Below are 12,120 nucleotides of genomic sequence, written 5' to 3'. Positions count from 1 at the left end.
GCAGTAAGAACTCTCATACCCTGCAGGTGGGAGTTTAAAGTGGTTACTACTATTCTGTAACCATTTTGGCATTAATAAAGCTGAAATGTACATACTCCAAGACCCAGCAATTCCATAACTAGAAATATACCCTAGAAAAACTATTGCACATATATACCAGAAGACATATACAAGAACGTATTCTCTTACTCTACGGGGTCAACATTACAAATTAACTCTGAAATGTTTAATTAAAAATCATACAACATACTCATTATCCAAAATTAACATTTATGGAGCACATAAATATTCTCTTCATGGACTTCTTATTCATTAATTGCTAAACTCATTAATAAATATCAGTAATACCCTTTTGTAAATACAGAGATAAAACACACCTGACAGGTCGATTTTAGATATAACATGAATGACTTTTTGTTCATACTGACAGGCATATATACTTTAAACACCAAAGACTATTCCGAGCATTTATGGGAAAAAATACTTTCTGAAGATTATTTCAACTTCATCAGGATTAAATGTATTTAAACTTTGACCCTTATTATCCTGAGTGAAAGAAATAACTTTAGTTTTAATATTTTACTTAATCAGAAAATAAAGAGGAGGGAACAATATGAATAAACAAGAATATGGAGAGCCTGATGTCCTGTGGTCTTCCTTAATAACAACCCATTTTCAAGAGACTATAATCTCCTCAACAGAAGCTTTCTACCAAGGATCTTAATCAGATTCTGAGAAAATTCACACTCAAAATAAACAATATGCCACTAAAACCCAAACAGTGTTAAGTATTAGCAGCTATACAAAAAGTTAGCTTCTATCTAATGAGTCATTTTTAAAATGATGAAAGTCTTAAGTCTTTCAAGTGCTTTCTATTCAAGCTGGAAAATATATAAAGGTAGGAATCATTTACAAAGCAGGCTGAGAAATTTTACTTCAATTTACACATCCTTGTGTGACTCTATGCAAACATCAAACTAAGAATGGCAAAAATGAGCTTCTCTTCCTACATATTAATACTAACTTTTTCTTTGCTTTCTCAAGGTGTTTCGCCTTCAGCCTCCAAGTCAATAAGAAATTTAGAAGATGACATGGTATTTAAAACGCTGAGGCTGGGGAAAGCCTTTCAGAAGGAAGATACTGAAGAAAAATCAATTGTTGTTCCTTCCCTGGAGGAATATAAAAATGATGAGAGCAATTTCATGAATGATGAGGAAAACGAAAATTCAAAGGTAAGTGGCATTGTGACTTATCCTTTTTTTCAATGGAAATTTGAATGATTTTTATGAATCCTTTGGAAGTAAAGTTGATACTTTTATAAGCAGAAGTATGTGAAAAAAGTCACAATATGCATTAGGACAATTGATCAAATTTCCTACATACCAGGTTGTTCTTCCATTCTGGAAAACATCTCTTATTCAAAAGGTTTTTAATCCCTGAAAACCTTGTATCTAAAATATTTTTTAGAGTCAAAACAGTGTAGAGCATCTTTGATCAATAAGAATATTACACAATTGTATCATAGTTCTATTCCCAATAAGACAGCTAAAACACAAATCAACCTTTTCTTTACAGAATGCAGGTTCGAAACACAATTTCTTAAATCATGGTCTGCCACTGAATCTGGCTATAAAACCTTATCTTGCACTAAAAGGATCTTTAGCTTTTCCAGCTGAGAATGAAGTTCAAAATACTGAATCAATACAAGAAAAGAGAGAAACTGCGGATGAAGAAAACTCAGCTAAATTTCCTATAGGAAGGAGAGATTTTGACAGTGAGTAGTCTTTTTAAAATTCAATTCTTATATCTTAATACCATAAAATAGAACTCTGAGTTTAATTGAATTTGGGTCCAATCATGACAAAATCAAACAAGACCATGGTTCAATTTACTTGATATTAAGTGACCCCTGCAAAAGATGTGAAATTAAAAAGTATTTAATTAGTTACTATAATTTAGTTATTAGTTACCATAATTTTGATTTACTCAGAATTAGCTATACTAGATCCATTCTTTCATTTCTAATCAATTTTGTGTGATACTAGTCCTTTAAACAATTTAAGCTTTTTTTTCCTTCAGTGCTCAGGTGTATGCTGGGAAGAGTCTATCGACCTTGCTGGCAAGTCTGATACCTGTTGGTCCACGTCATCATTTCAGAAGAAAACAAAATCATTTAATTGCCTGTGGGGAAAAATGCCCTTAATGTTACTATGACTTGTATTATTTTAAATGTCTGTTTTCAAAGAAAGTAGTATTAAGATATACCTAAATGATATGCTTTACCTGTGCATTAAACTTTGTGAATATTCTGCATAATTATGACTTACTAGTATTTTTTAAAAAATGCTTAACATGCTAACCTTACACACACTGCAGACCAAAATAATAAAGCACCATAATTTACACCTTGATCTCTTAAAAATTAAGTAGATGCCTTTGGTGAATGGTTTTATATATACATAAATCTAAAGAACATAAAAGACAAATTCATAGTCTAAAAAACTGAGTTAACTTTGTCTGGCCAGTAATCAATTTGTCCTTGGCCGTACATTTGTTGCTTTTTGCAACTCTAACTAGTTTTCCATCTAATTTACTCTGCAAATCTTTTGATGCCTTAGGTATCTTAACATTTTTGTGTTGAGGTGGTTCGTTTCCATTATCACAGAGAATATTTTCATCATCCAAATCCACCTGTTTCCTTTTTGAACTTTTATTTCCTGTCAGACTAATTGATTTTCTTGCCACCTTTTCATTTTTACTTCTGTCCAGATGAACATTTCCAGAACTTGTTCCAATTGTTGGTCTTCCAACAGATGAATTTACACCTCCTGTTATGCAAGTTGAAAAGAGGAAAGAAATTATATAATACTTAAAATTATTACACATGAGGATTTTACAAAAAACTTTTTAAATGGCTAAAGAATATTTTAAAACTTATGATTTACAATCAAATAATGATATAAATTACATGATGAACAAATACAGCTATATTACTATCACATTTCTTTTCATTTTACCATATCATTTTTCATCCCTACAAACAATAAATTTGCTTTGTCTGAATGCATAACACTTAATCCTTAAACGCTACAAGTTATTTCTTAAATACATTTAGTTAAATCAAACTGAGTCCTATTCCTATACATATATTTGTACTTAGATATAACTTTTTAAATAAACTCAGGTCTATAAAAATATAAACCTTTACATTGCAAAAAAAAAAATCTAGTTTTACTTAAGTTAAAACCAATTAGTACACTAGAATTGAATTGTTATTAAATTGCTCAAATAAGGTCAATTACCAGAAAGGTCATTTTCCATGTGAAGAACACACAAAGGCTTTGATGCTGAATTAACATTATTCCACTTATCCTTGCTTATCATCCAGTCATCTTTGTAAGTACAAGCAAACTGAGATCTAATTAAGGTTTGCTTCATCTGGTAACAGGAAGAAAGAAGAAAATATGCAATTTATCCTTTATTTTTATTTAGTTTTTCATCTAGATAGAAATATACTCTGTAGTCACTGAGGTATCATAAAAATTTCCCTTAAATATTTCATTATCTGCGGGAATTTTTAATCCTTGATGTTTCATAGTTTGCAAACTCATTCATTGCTACAACTAGCATTTTTGTTCTTTTCAGTAATACTAGCTTTGTGTATGTTTTTTTTTTTTTTTTAAATAAATTTATTTATTTATTTATTTATTTTTGGCTGCGTTGGGTCTTCGTTGCTGTGCACAGGTTTTCTCTAGTTGCGGTGAGTGGGGGCTACTCTTCGTTGTGGTGCGCGGGCTTCTCATTGTTGTGGCTTCTCTTGTTGCGGAGCACGGGCTCTAGGCGCGCAGGCTTCAGTAGTTGTGGCACGTGGGCTCAGTAGTTGTGGCTCGCGGGCTCTAGAGCTCAGGCTCAGTGGTTGTGGCGCACGGGCTTAGTTGCTCTGCGGCATGTGGGATCTTCCCAGGCCAGGGCTCGAACCTGTGTCCCTTGCATTGGCAGGCAGATTCTTAACCACTGCGCCACCAGGGAAGCCCTAGCTTTGTGTATGTTTTTGATAATTTTTGTAAAAGCTTAGGAAAATCAATTATAAACTCTTCAAAGGCCTTTGTTACACATTCCTATGTCTGAGATGCTTTAGAAAGTGGTTTTATTATGTTTAGTAATGATATACATGATATATGTAATCCTAGAAAAATACAAGTTTCCCATCTTGAAGAATTACAGAGTACAACTCTTTTAGGAAAAAATAGCATATGGAATTCAAGAAATTAGAGAAATTAAGGAAGGGAGAAATGCTAGGATGAAAAAGAAAAATAAGAGAAGGTGAAAGAAACAAAGATAGGAAACTAACAAAGAAAGTGAAAGATAAAACAAAGTGGTGAATGAAAGGCATTATTTCTTAATTAAAAACATGAATATTTAGAAAATTAAGAAATATGATTTGATTATATCATTCTACGAAGATGTGACCAAGTGATTTAATAGTTGAGTATTCAACGTATACTCCTGTAATTATCTTCAAACATGACAAATAGGAGAAAATTAGAAAGCTAAATTTAATTCTTAAGCACTGAAAAGGATGCCAAGAAAGTATTTTTGGAAATGTATTCTGCAAACATAAAACCAGTGGCTGTTTTAGGGAGAGAACTTAATTTCAGAACAAAAGTAATCTACACAGATAATGCAAATTTCAACAATTGCAGCTGCTGTGTAATGCCATTTGGTTATAATAGGGAGATTTCTCCAAATAATTAGAAATCATCTCAAATCTTTTTCAGAAATAGACAAAGCTTATTTCAAATACATGATTAAATAAATAGGACTTCAACAATTCAAAAATTAATACTTCAAAGTATAACTACATTATGCTGAATAATACTCACAGAGCATGTATTGATACAGTTCACGAAGTCTAAAACAGCATGACTCTATATTATACATTCAATAATTATACACTATGCTATATATTCAGAACGATAACTACATTAACCCACTCAGATGTTTGCAGAGATACCAGCAGTGAAATCCACTGACTGTATTTTAGAAGAAATCAGAATAGTCTCCAGTCCAGCTGCTCCATAAAAGCAAGTTTTCTCAGGATGACAAATTTTATATCTTTCTGAGTAATGGTGTCTATGAGAGCCTCTAACTCCCAGAGGACTAAAAATTATATTTAATTTGCTTGAAGATGTAGACAATTAGAATTTATCTTCCATTTAAGCACAAAAATACACAAAATTGAAAAAAATGTGAAAATGTAAAAGATGAAAAACTATTTTTTTTAGAAGTGAAATACAGTAGGCTCTTGATAATGAATGGAGCTACAGCCCAATATCTTCATGAATCCACATGAATGCAACTACTATTATATAGTTTCTACCATGAGATGCCCTAAAATATAACTGAAGGTTTTAACTAGGCCTTTTTGGACTTTATTAATTCCATAAGTAGAGAATTAAAACAATTAATAAAGCTATTAAAATAAATTTTGTTAATAAAATACTTTATATTATATTACATCATATCATCACTGTAGTAAATTATCCAAAAACATTTATTACCATCTACAAAACCAATACTAACCGCTGACATCTTTTTATACGTTTCTTTCATTTCGCCAGAGAGATTACTTAGAGAAAATGATAAACTTATTGCTTACGGAGAGTTATAAAGAGTATGGTAAGGCCATGAAAGTAAACGGATGTTAAGTGGCTGGCAAGGATCACTCCCGTAATATCCAGATAGTGATGGCACCTACAGGTGGCTTGGGGGACTAGAGCCTCCCACCACAAAACCTTCATCAGTACCACTCATAAAGCACGCTAAATAAAAATACAATAATTATATTATTTAATACAGACAACTGATGCTTTCTCAATCTCATGCTGCATGTGAATAAATATTTCTTTAGAAAGCTGGCATTTTTATTAATTTTAAACATACATCTGAGTAAAAAGCTTTCTTTGCTATGTAAATACAGTCACAAAATAAGTTCAGTAAGCCCTCCTGACAGCTAGATTTCTTATCCTTAGGCCCCCCATAGAGAAATTCTCTAGCCCTTAGTGACAGTAGGGCAGTTTCAGAAAACTAGAGTTAGAAGGCAATGGATTCTTAAAATACTGATTATGGGTTGAGATGTGAAAGAAAATCAGTTAACCACTATATTTACCATGAAAAATATTATTTATAAACATATCAAAACACAAGAGAGAACCACAATGGTTCTATGGCAATCTTGGAATACTTACATCCAAAAGTAGTAACTGAGAGAAGTTATATTGAGGGTGTTTTTTTTCTTTTTTGTAAAAGATTATATGTGCGTTTTTTCCCTGCCCTGTACAAAGATCTTTTTTTATCAATTACCACTTATTAAGTTCCAACTATGTGACAGGCACACAGTATACTAAAGAGATTACTAGGATGGCTTCCATAATCACAAAGACATTCTACTTATAAAATTTGCTGTTGACACACAGCTGGAAGAAATAATAAATAAATTGGATAATAGAATCAAGATTGAAAAGATCTCAGAAGGCTAGAACCATAAGTAGAAAATAATAAGATGAAAATGAATGAGGATAAACAAAGTCCTGTATTTAAGTTCAAAATATCAATTACAGATGTACAGATGAGGAGAACCTGACTTAAAAACAACATATGAAATAAAGACCTAGAGATTTTAACTGATCATGAACTTGACTGGAGCCAACAATGTGATGTCCAACTAAGAAACCCGCACAAAGAAACAAGATGATGTGATGGAAAAGGCATCAGATTTGCGGTCAAAAGACCTGGCTTCTAATACTGGCCCTATCACTTACTAAGTAGATGATCTTGGGTAAACCTCTAAACCTCTCACTTATCCACATATAAATGGGAATATTTACCTCATAGAGTTGTGAGGATTAAATGAAGTTAAAAATATGAAACAGCTATGTAACTCTAAAGATATATGTAGATACTATACAGTTATTAATGTCATAACATATAAAGAAAGTACTCCTATAGAGTAAGAAATCTGTTGAATTAGGTTTCTCAGGACCTGGCCAACCCTAAAATGATTCTAGGAATGCAGCTCAAAAAATGAACTTACAATCAGCTTCTTCATTTTGGTTATTAAAACAATACAAGCTACATTGACTTGTATTTATAACTTAAAAGAGATTGCTTTTCCTTTGTTCATAAAAGTTGAATTTTTCTGCACAAGATTAGTGGCTACATAGAATTGAGATTACTTCCTGTTGCAAATCTTCCAAATCTCTCTGTGTATTTGATTTGGAATCACAAATAAGCAAAACAATTCCCTTTTGAAAGTGCTTTTGAAGTACTTAACAACTAAGAATAATGTCCAGATTCATACATGGCTGTTAAAATCATTTTATGTTCAAGTCACATGAGAGAAAAAGATTCAAAGTTTTCCTTTGTAGAGTGATTTCCCCCCTTTGGAAAGATTTCTATCCACAGTAAAATTGCAATGAACTTCAAACTTGCCAAGAATTGGAAAAGTCCTTTTGCCACAAGCTCTTTTTAAATTGAAATTATTAGTAGGTTCCCAGTTTGAGGAAAATAGTACTTCACATAGGAAAGCCTGACTCCAGTTAAATTAAGACAAATGAGTCAAAATATTGAAAAGTCACAGAAACTCTCAGTTAGCTGTATTAATAAGAAAATGAAATTTCTAAGCCCCCATTATAGTGGGGGCTATAAATTTTATCAACAAGTTTGGAAAAGGAAATTACTCAACATACCTATTAAATATATAACTAAAAATAAATATTCAAAATTCACCTTTTCATTCTTACATTATCACATTTTCAAAAGAACAGAGATTTGCTACTCTTAATGGCATATGAATTTGTAAGTATATCAAATGATGACTATTATAATTACTATGCCTTCATTTACACTTTGGAAACAGCATAAACTTTGAAGTCTTACACCTGAATACAACCACTGCTCTGTTACTTACTAGGTATATGGTCTGGAAAATAATGCCTTCTAGATTTCAACAAGGATTAATTGGAATGAGGGATATAAAATACCTAGTATAACACTTGACACTTAGAAGGTACGCAATAAATCCCAACCTCATTACTTCAGCCAAAACAAGTTCAAATTTTAGTTCAGACTAATACAAACATCCCATTTTCATTCTAATGAAAAATGCTGCTCATTCCCTTAAAGCCTTTGCTTAATGTCACCTTCTCAAAGAGACCTGTACTGATCATTCCCTTTAAAACCAAAACACACACAAAGGAACACACTCTCCTTATCCCCCTCCCCAGCTTTATTTCCCGCCATAGCACTGATAACCTTCTAATATACCATATAATTCACTTGTTTGTTTTGTTTATTATCTGCCTCTCCCAACTAAAAGGTAAGCTCCATGAACAAAACCTTAGTTTGCCAACTGATGGCCTGCTCTGGCCCTCTTCATCACACAGGGTGAGGAATAAGTCCACAGGGACTTAGATATGCCCACTAGGAGACTATGACTCCTCCTTTTAGATCCTGTTCCAAGAACCTGGCACCCCAGAATTCCCTGCTTAAACTGCCTAGGCACTGGGCCAGCACTGGCCTCTTCCTCTAGGAAGGGCTGATTGTTTACGACAAGGGTGATAGGGAGTGGTATGCATACATTTCTGGGTGGAGTGTGTCTAAGAGTATGGAACAGAACCAGGATTAAAAGGATTGCAGGGGTAGACCAGGGGTTTCCATTTATGTTCTTGCACCCTAGTCCCACAAATATTGGGGGACAACTTGCCCATCAGGGCAGGGGTTTTTGTCTGTTTTGTTTGCTGATATATTTACAGTGCCTAGGACAGAGCCTGGTATCCAGTAGGCATTTAATACATGTTTGCTGAGTGCATTAATTAAGTAAAATTATAACACACTCTAACAGGTGTATGCAAGCAGAAGGTATGAGGGAACAGAAACCAAGAGTAAGCAAAAGCTTGGAGGTAGAAAAAGATGTACGGAGAGTAAAGAAACCACAGCACACAGAAATGAGAGAAGTAGACTGGTAAAGAACAGTTAAAGCACCCTAAGGACAAAGCTCTGACATATCAATAGAAAAACAAGTACAGAGTAAACTCTACTCTGTTCAATAGAGTAAGAAAACCATTTGGTACAGAAACAAGAGAGAGGTATACACACAGCTACATCACATTTAAGTACAGAGAAGTGTGCAGCTGAAGTCCTTAAGCCCCATTATATCCACCATTCCTTTCAAGTTCTTAAATATTCCACCTTTCTTAGGTTCTCATGCACATATCCTTACAATAAGCCCCACAAAAAGTAACTGTTCCTTAAAACCACAAAAACCACACCTTCCTTAACCTTGCCCCACATTATTTATTCACTTATTTTGTTCACTATGGAATGCACAGCCTATACTAGGTAAGACAATCTAATACTTTTTCATCAGGTTGTTTGCTCCACCTGAAATGTTCTCTTCCATCTTCTCTCCCTATTTAAATCCTACTTATTCTAATCTCTCATGGTCAGAGCATCATTTCCCCTACTTATTATGGGTTTTCAGTTATTGCATTTGTGTGTCTCTTTAATCCACTAGAAATGCAACTGTTTAACATGCTGGCCATGTGTAGTTAATTAATTAAAATTAAATAGAATTAAAAATCGAGTTCCTCAGTTGCAGTACCACATTTCAAGTGCTCAATAGTTACACGTGGCTAGCACCTACAGTACTGGATAGTGCAAATTACAGAACATTTCCACAGAAGTTCTACTGGAGAACACTGCTCTGGAAAGAAGCTTTACAATCTATGTCCTGTGGCACATACATGAAGGGCAGATGAATTTTCAAAGGACTTGGGGACATTTTTTAGTTTGCTGGGTCCATAATATTGGAACCCATATGCAACTGTACATTATTAAAGGAAACCACACATCTGTTCCTCACAGCTTCTAACTACTACCTGATGTGAAAGGACCAATTAAGCTTTGGAAAACATTACAATCATTGTATCTTCAAATACTATTTCAATCCTATTTTCTCCTCTCGTTCTGAGGATCCAGTTAGGCATATGTTAGACATTTTCTGTGTCCTACTCTTCTCTTCTGCTTTTTTATTCTTTATTCTCTCTTTGCTTTAGTTTGGACTTTTTTCTAATGACTTATCTTCATGTCCACTATGCTACCTAATGCTATGTCTGGTCTACTATTAAATTCACCTAGGGACTTCCCTGACGGTCCAGTGGTTAAGACCTTTGAATGCACTGAGTATGGGTTCAACTCCTGGTTGGGAAGCTAAGATCCCACATGCCTCGGGGCCAAAAAAAAAAAAAAAAAAAAACCATAAAAAAGAAGCAATATTGTAACAAATTCAATAAAGACTTTAAAAATGGTCCACATCAAAAAATCTTTAAAATAAATAAATAAATTCACCTAATGAATTATTAATTTTAGATAATGTTTTTACAGTTCTGGAATGTCTATTTGGTTCTGATTTAAAATTTTTGATTCTTGGGAGTTCCCGGTGGTCTGGTGGTTAGGATTTGGCATTTTAACTGCCATGGCCCAGGTTCAATCCCTGGTCAGGGAACTGAGATCCCGCAAGCTGTGCAGCTTGCCAAAAAAGAAAAAAATTTTAAAAATTGATTCTCTGTTGGAATTTCCCAATTTTTCATCCATTTTGCCCTTTTCCTTTAATTACCTTTAAATGTTAAAAAAAAATTTAATTCCTTGTCAGCTGATTCCAGTAGCTGGGTCATTTGTGAGTCTGCCTCTATTGTTAGTTTTTTCTCTTGATTAAAGGACAAGTCTTCCTGTCTCTTCTCATGTCCAGTATATAAAGGAACTATAGAGGCTCCAGATGAAATCTTCTATCAAGAAAGGTTTCCCTTGTCTCTGTTAGGCAGACACAGAGAGGGGCTGATAACCGCAATGCCGACAGGGACTGACCTGAGTCAAAGCTGGGTTGCAGTTGTCATAACTCGTATTTGACTTCTGGTTCTTAACCTCTTCTTCGGGAATGTCCCTCCCAAGCTTTCAACTGAGAGCCTTGTGGATCTCTATCACCTCTGACCTGAAAGTCTGGGGGATTCAGTCTGTCTTTCAAAGGTTTTTACATTGTGTTCTTTGGTCCCCCAACCCACTTCATTTCCAAACGTGGCAAATATCTTGAGAAGGCAACAGCCATGTGTTTGAGCCAGGTCACACTCCTCAAGAGGAGCCTTGTCTTCTGAGCTACTGCAAGACCACAGGTGATTTTAGTATACTGGATTGAGGCTCCTTAACCTCCCACTCAGCTCCAAAATTCAGCATAGGTGCCGTAGGTAGAAATAACTGTGCATTCAGAGCCCCAAAGTTTCCAAATTGTTGCCAGCCCCTCAAGACACCAAAATATTTGTTAGTTCCTCTTTCCGTCAGTGAGTTCCTTTACATGGGCCAAGATCAATCCTTGGCTCATACCCAAAATTGGAAAAATAATCCCAGGGAAGAAAACTCTGATAATAGACTGTTCACCTCAGAAGAACTTTACCCTCTCCAGATTTTTAGTTTATTTAAACTGTTTTGCTTACATAGCTTTCTTATGCCTTTTAAATATATTTTCCCCAACTTATCTGCCTTTTATTTTGTTATTGTAGCAGAAATGGTATTTTGCCATGATTGACTACATCCTAGTTAGAAACAGAAGCCTCCAAGTCTGAGTGATTTCTTGATTCTGTTTCCTCCTTATTTGACAGCATTTTACTTGCTCCTCAGCTACATTTTGAAGGCTGCATATTTTCTGTTATCCCTCATTTTTCTGTAGCCTGAAGAACGGTGGAGGCAAAAGTAATGTTCAGTTGAGGAGATAGGCAATCTGAAAAAATTTCTGGGTTGGTTCCTCACTTTCTTCTAAGAATTTATTATGTATTATATGTACTATAAAAAGTCCCTCTACTTAGAGGCTGTATTTCATTCAAATGGAAGGGCATCATTTGGATAATTTCCACAATTCAGTATGCAGCACTAGAGCCTTCACTGTGTCAATGTGTAAATCCCAGAGTTCATTTTCCACATTACTATGCAGTTGCCACTTCTACTATTTCTCTAAAAAGAAAATAAAAAGAACACACAGTTGGCTTCTCACTTTTGGAAATATTTTAGTGATAA

General features: G+C 34.2%; 2 protein-coding genes across 5 annotated transcripts in view; one reads left to right on the top strand and one right to left on the bottom strand.

The window, feature by feature from the left end:
- The first annotated feature begins 954 nt into the window (after nt 1–954).
- PMCH (pro-melanin concentrating hormone) lies at nt 955–1,817 on the top strand. Its single transcript, XM_036864696.1, has 2 exons — nt 955–1,232; nt 1,576–1,817. Exons 1-2 carry the CDS (start codon nt 984–986, stop codon nt 1,780–1,782), a joined length of 456 nt encoding a protein of 151 aa, XP_036720591.1. The 5' UTR covers nt 955–983; the 3' UTR covers nt 1,783–1,817.
- The window catches only part of LOC118901519 (PARP1 binding protein), a 77,379-nt gene continuing 66,236 nt past the window's right edge, over nt 978–12,120 (bottom strand). For 3 of the 4 annotated variants that reach the window (XM_036864692.1, XM_036864694.1, XM_036864695.1), the window contains 2 exons: nt 3,303–3,438; nt 978–2,828 (listed from right to left, as the gene is read on the bottom strand). In XM_036864692.1, the coding sequence (XP_036720587.1) occupies nt 2,488–2,828; nt 3,303–3,438 (477 nt within the window). In that variant the 3' untranslated portion in view covers nt 978–2,487. The remainder of the gene's footprint in view (nt 2,829–3,302; nt 3,439–12,120) is intronic. The other variant, XM_036864693.1, reaches the window with a different exon arrangement.

This window comes from Balaenoptera musculus, chromosome 10, assembly GCF_009873245.2.
Source record: "Balaenoptera musculus isolate JJ_BM4_2016_0621 chromosome 10, mBalMus1.pri.v3, whole genome shotgun sequence".
In the NCBI taxonomy this organism is placed as follows: domain Eukaryota; kingdom Metazoa; phylum Chordata; class Mammalia; order Artiodactyla; family Balaenopteridae; genus Balaenoptera; species Balaenoptera musculus.
The sequence above is the reverse complement of the archived record's forward strand: the minus strand, read 5'-3'. Positions and strand labels throughout refer to the sequence as shown.

Bases quoted from the DNA above. Each gene is read 5' to 3' on its own strand.
- PMCH (XM_036864696.1), top strand. From the start codon at position 984: ATGGCAAAAATGAGCTTCTCTTCCTACATATTAATACTAACTTTTTCT. The intron at 1,233-1,575 runs GTAAGTGGCATT...TTTTCTTTACAG, and splicing joins AGGAAAACGAAAATTCAAAG to AATGCAGGTTCGAAACACAA.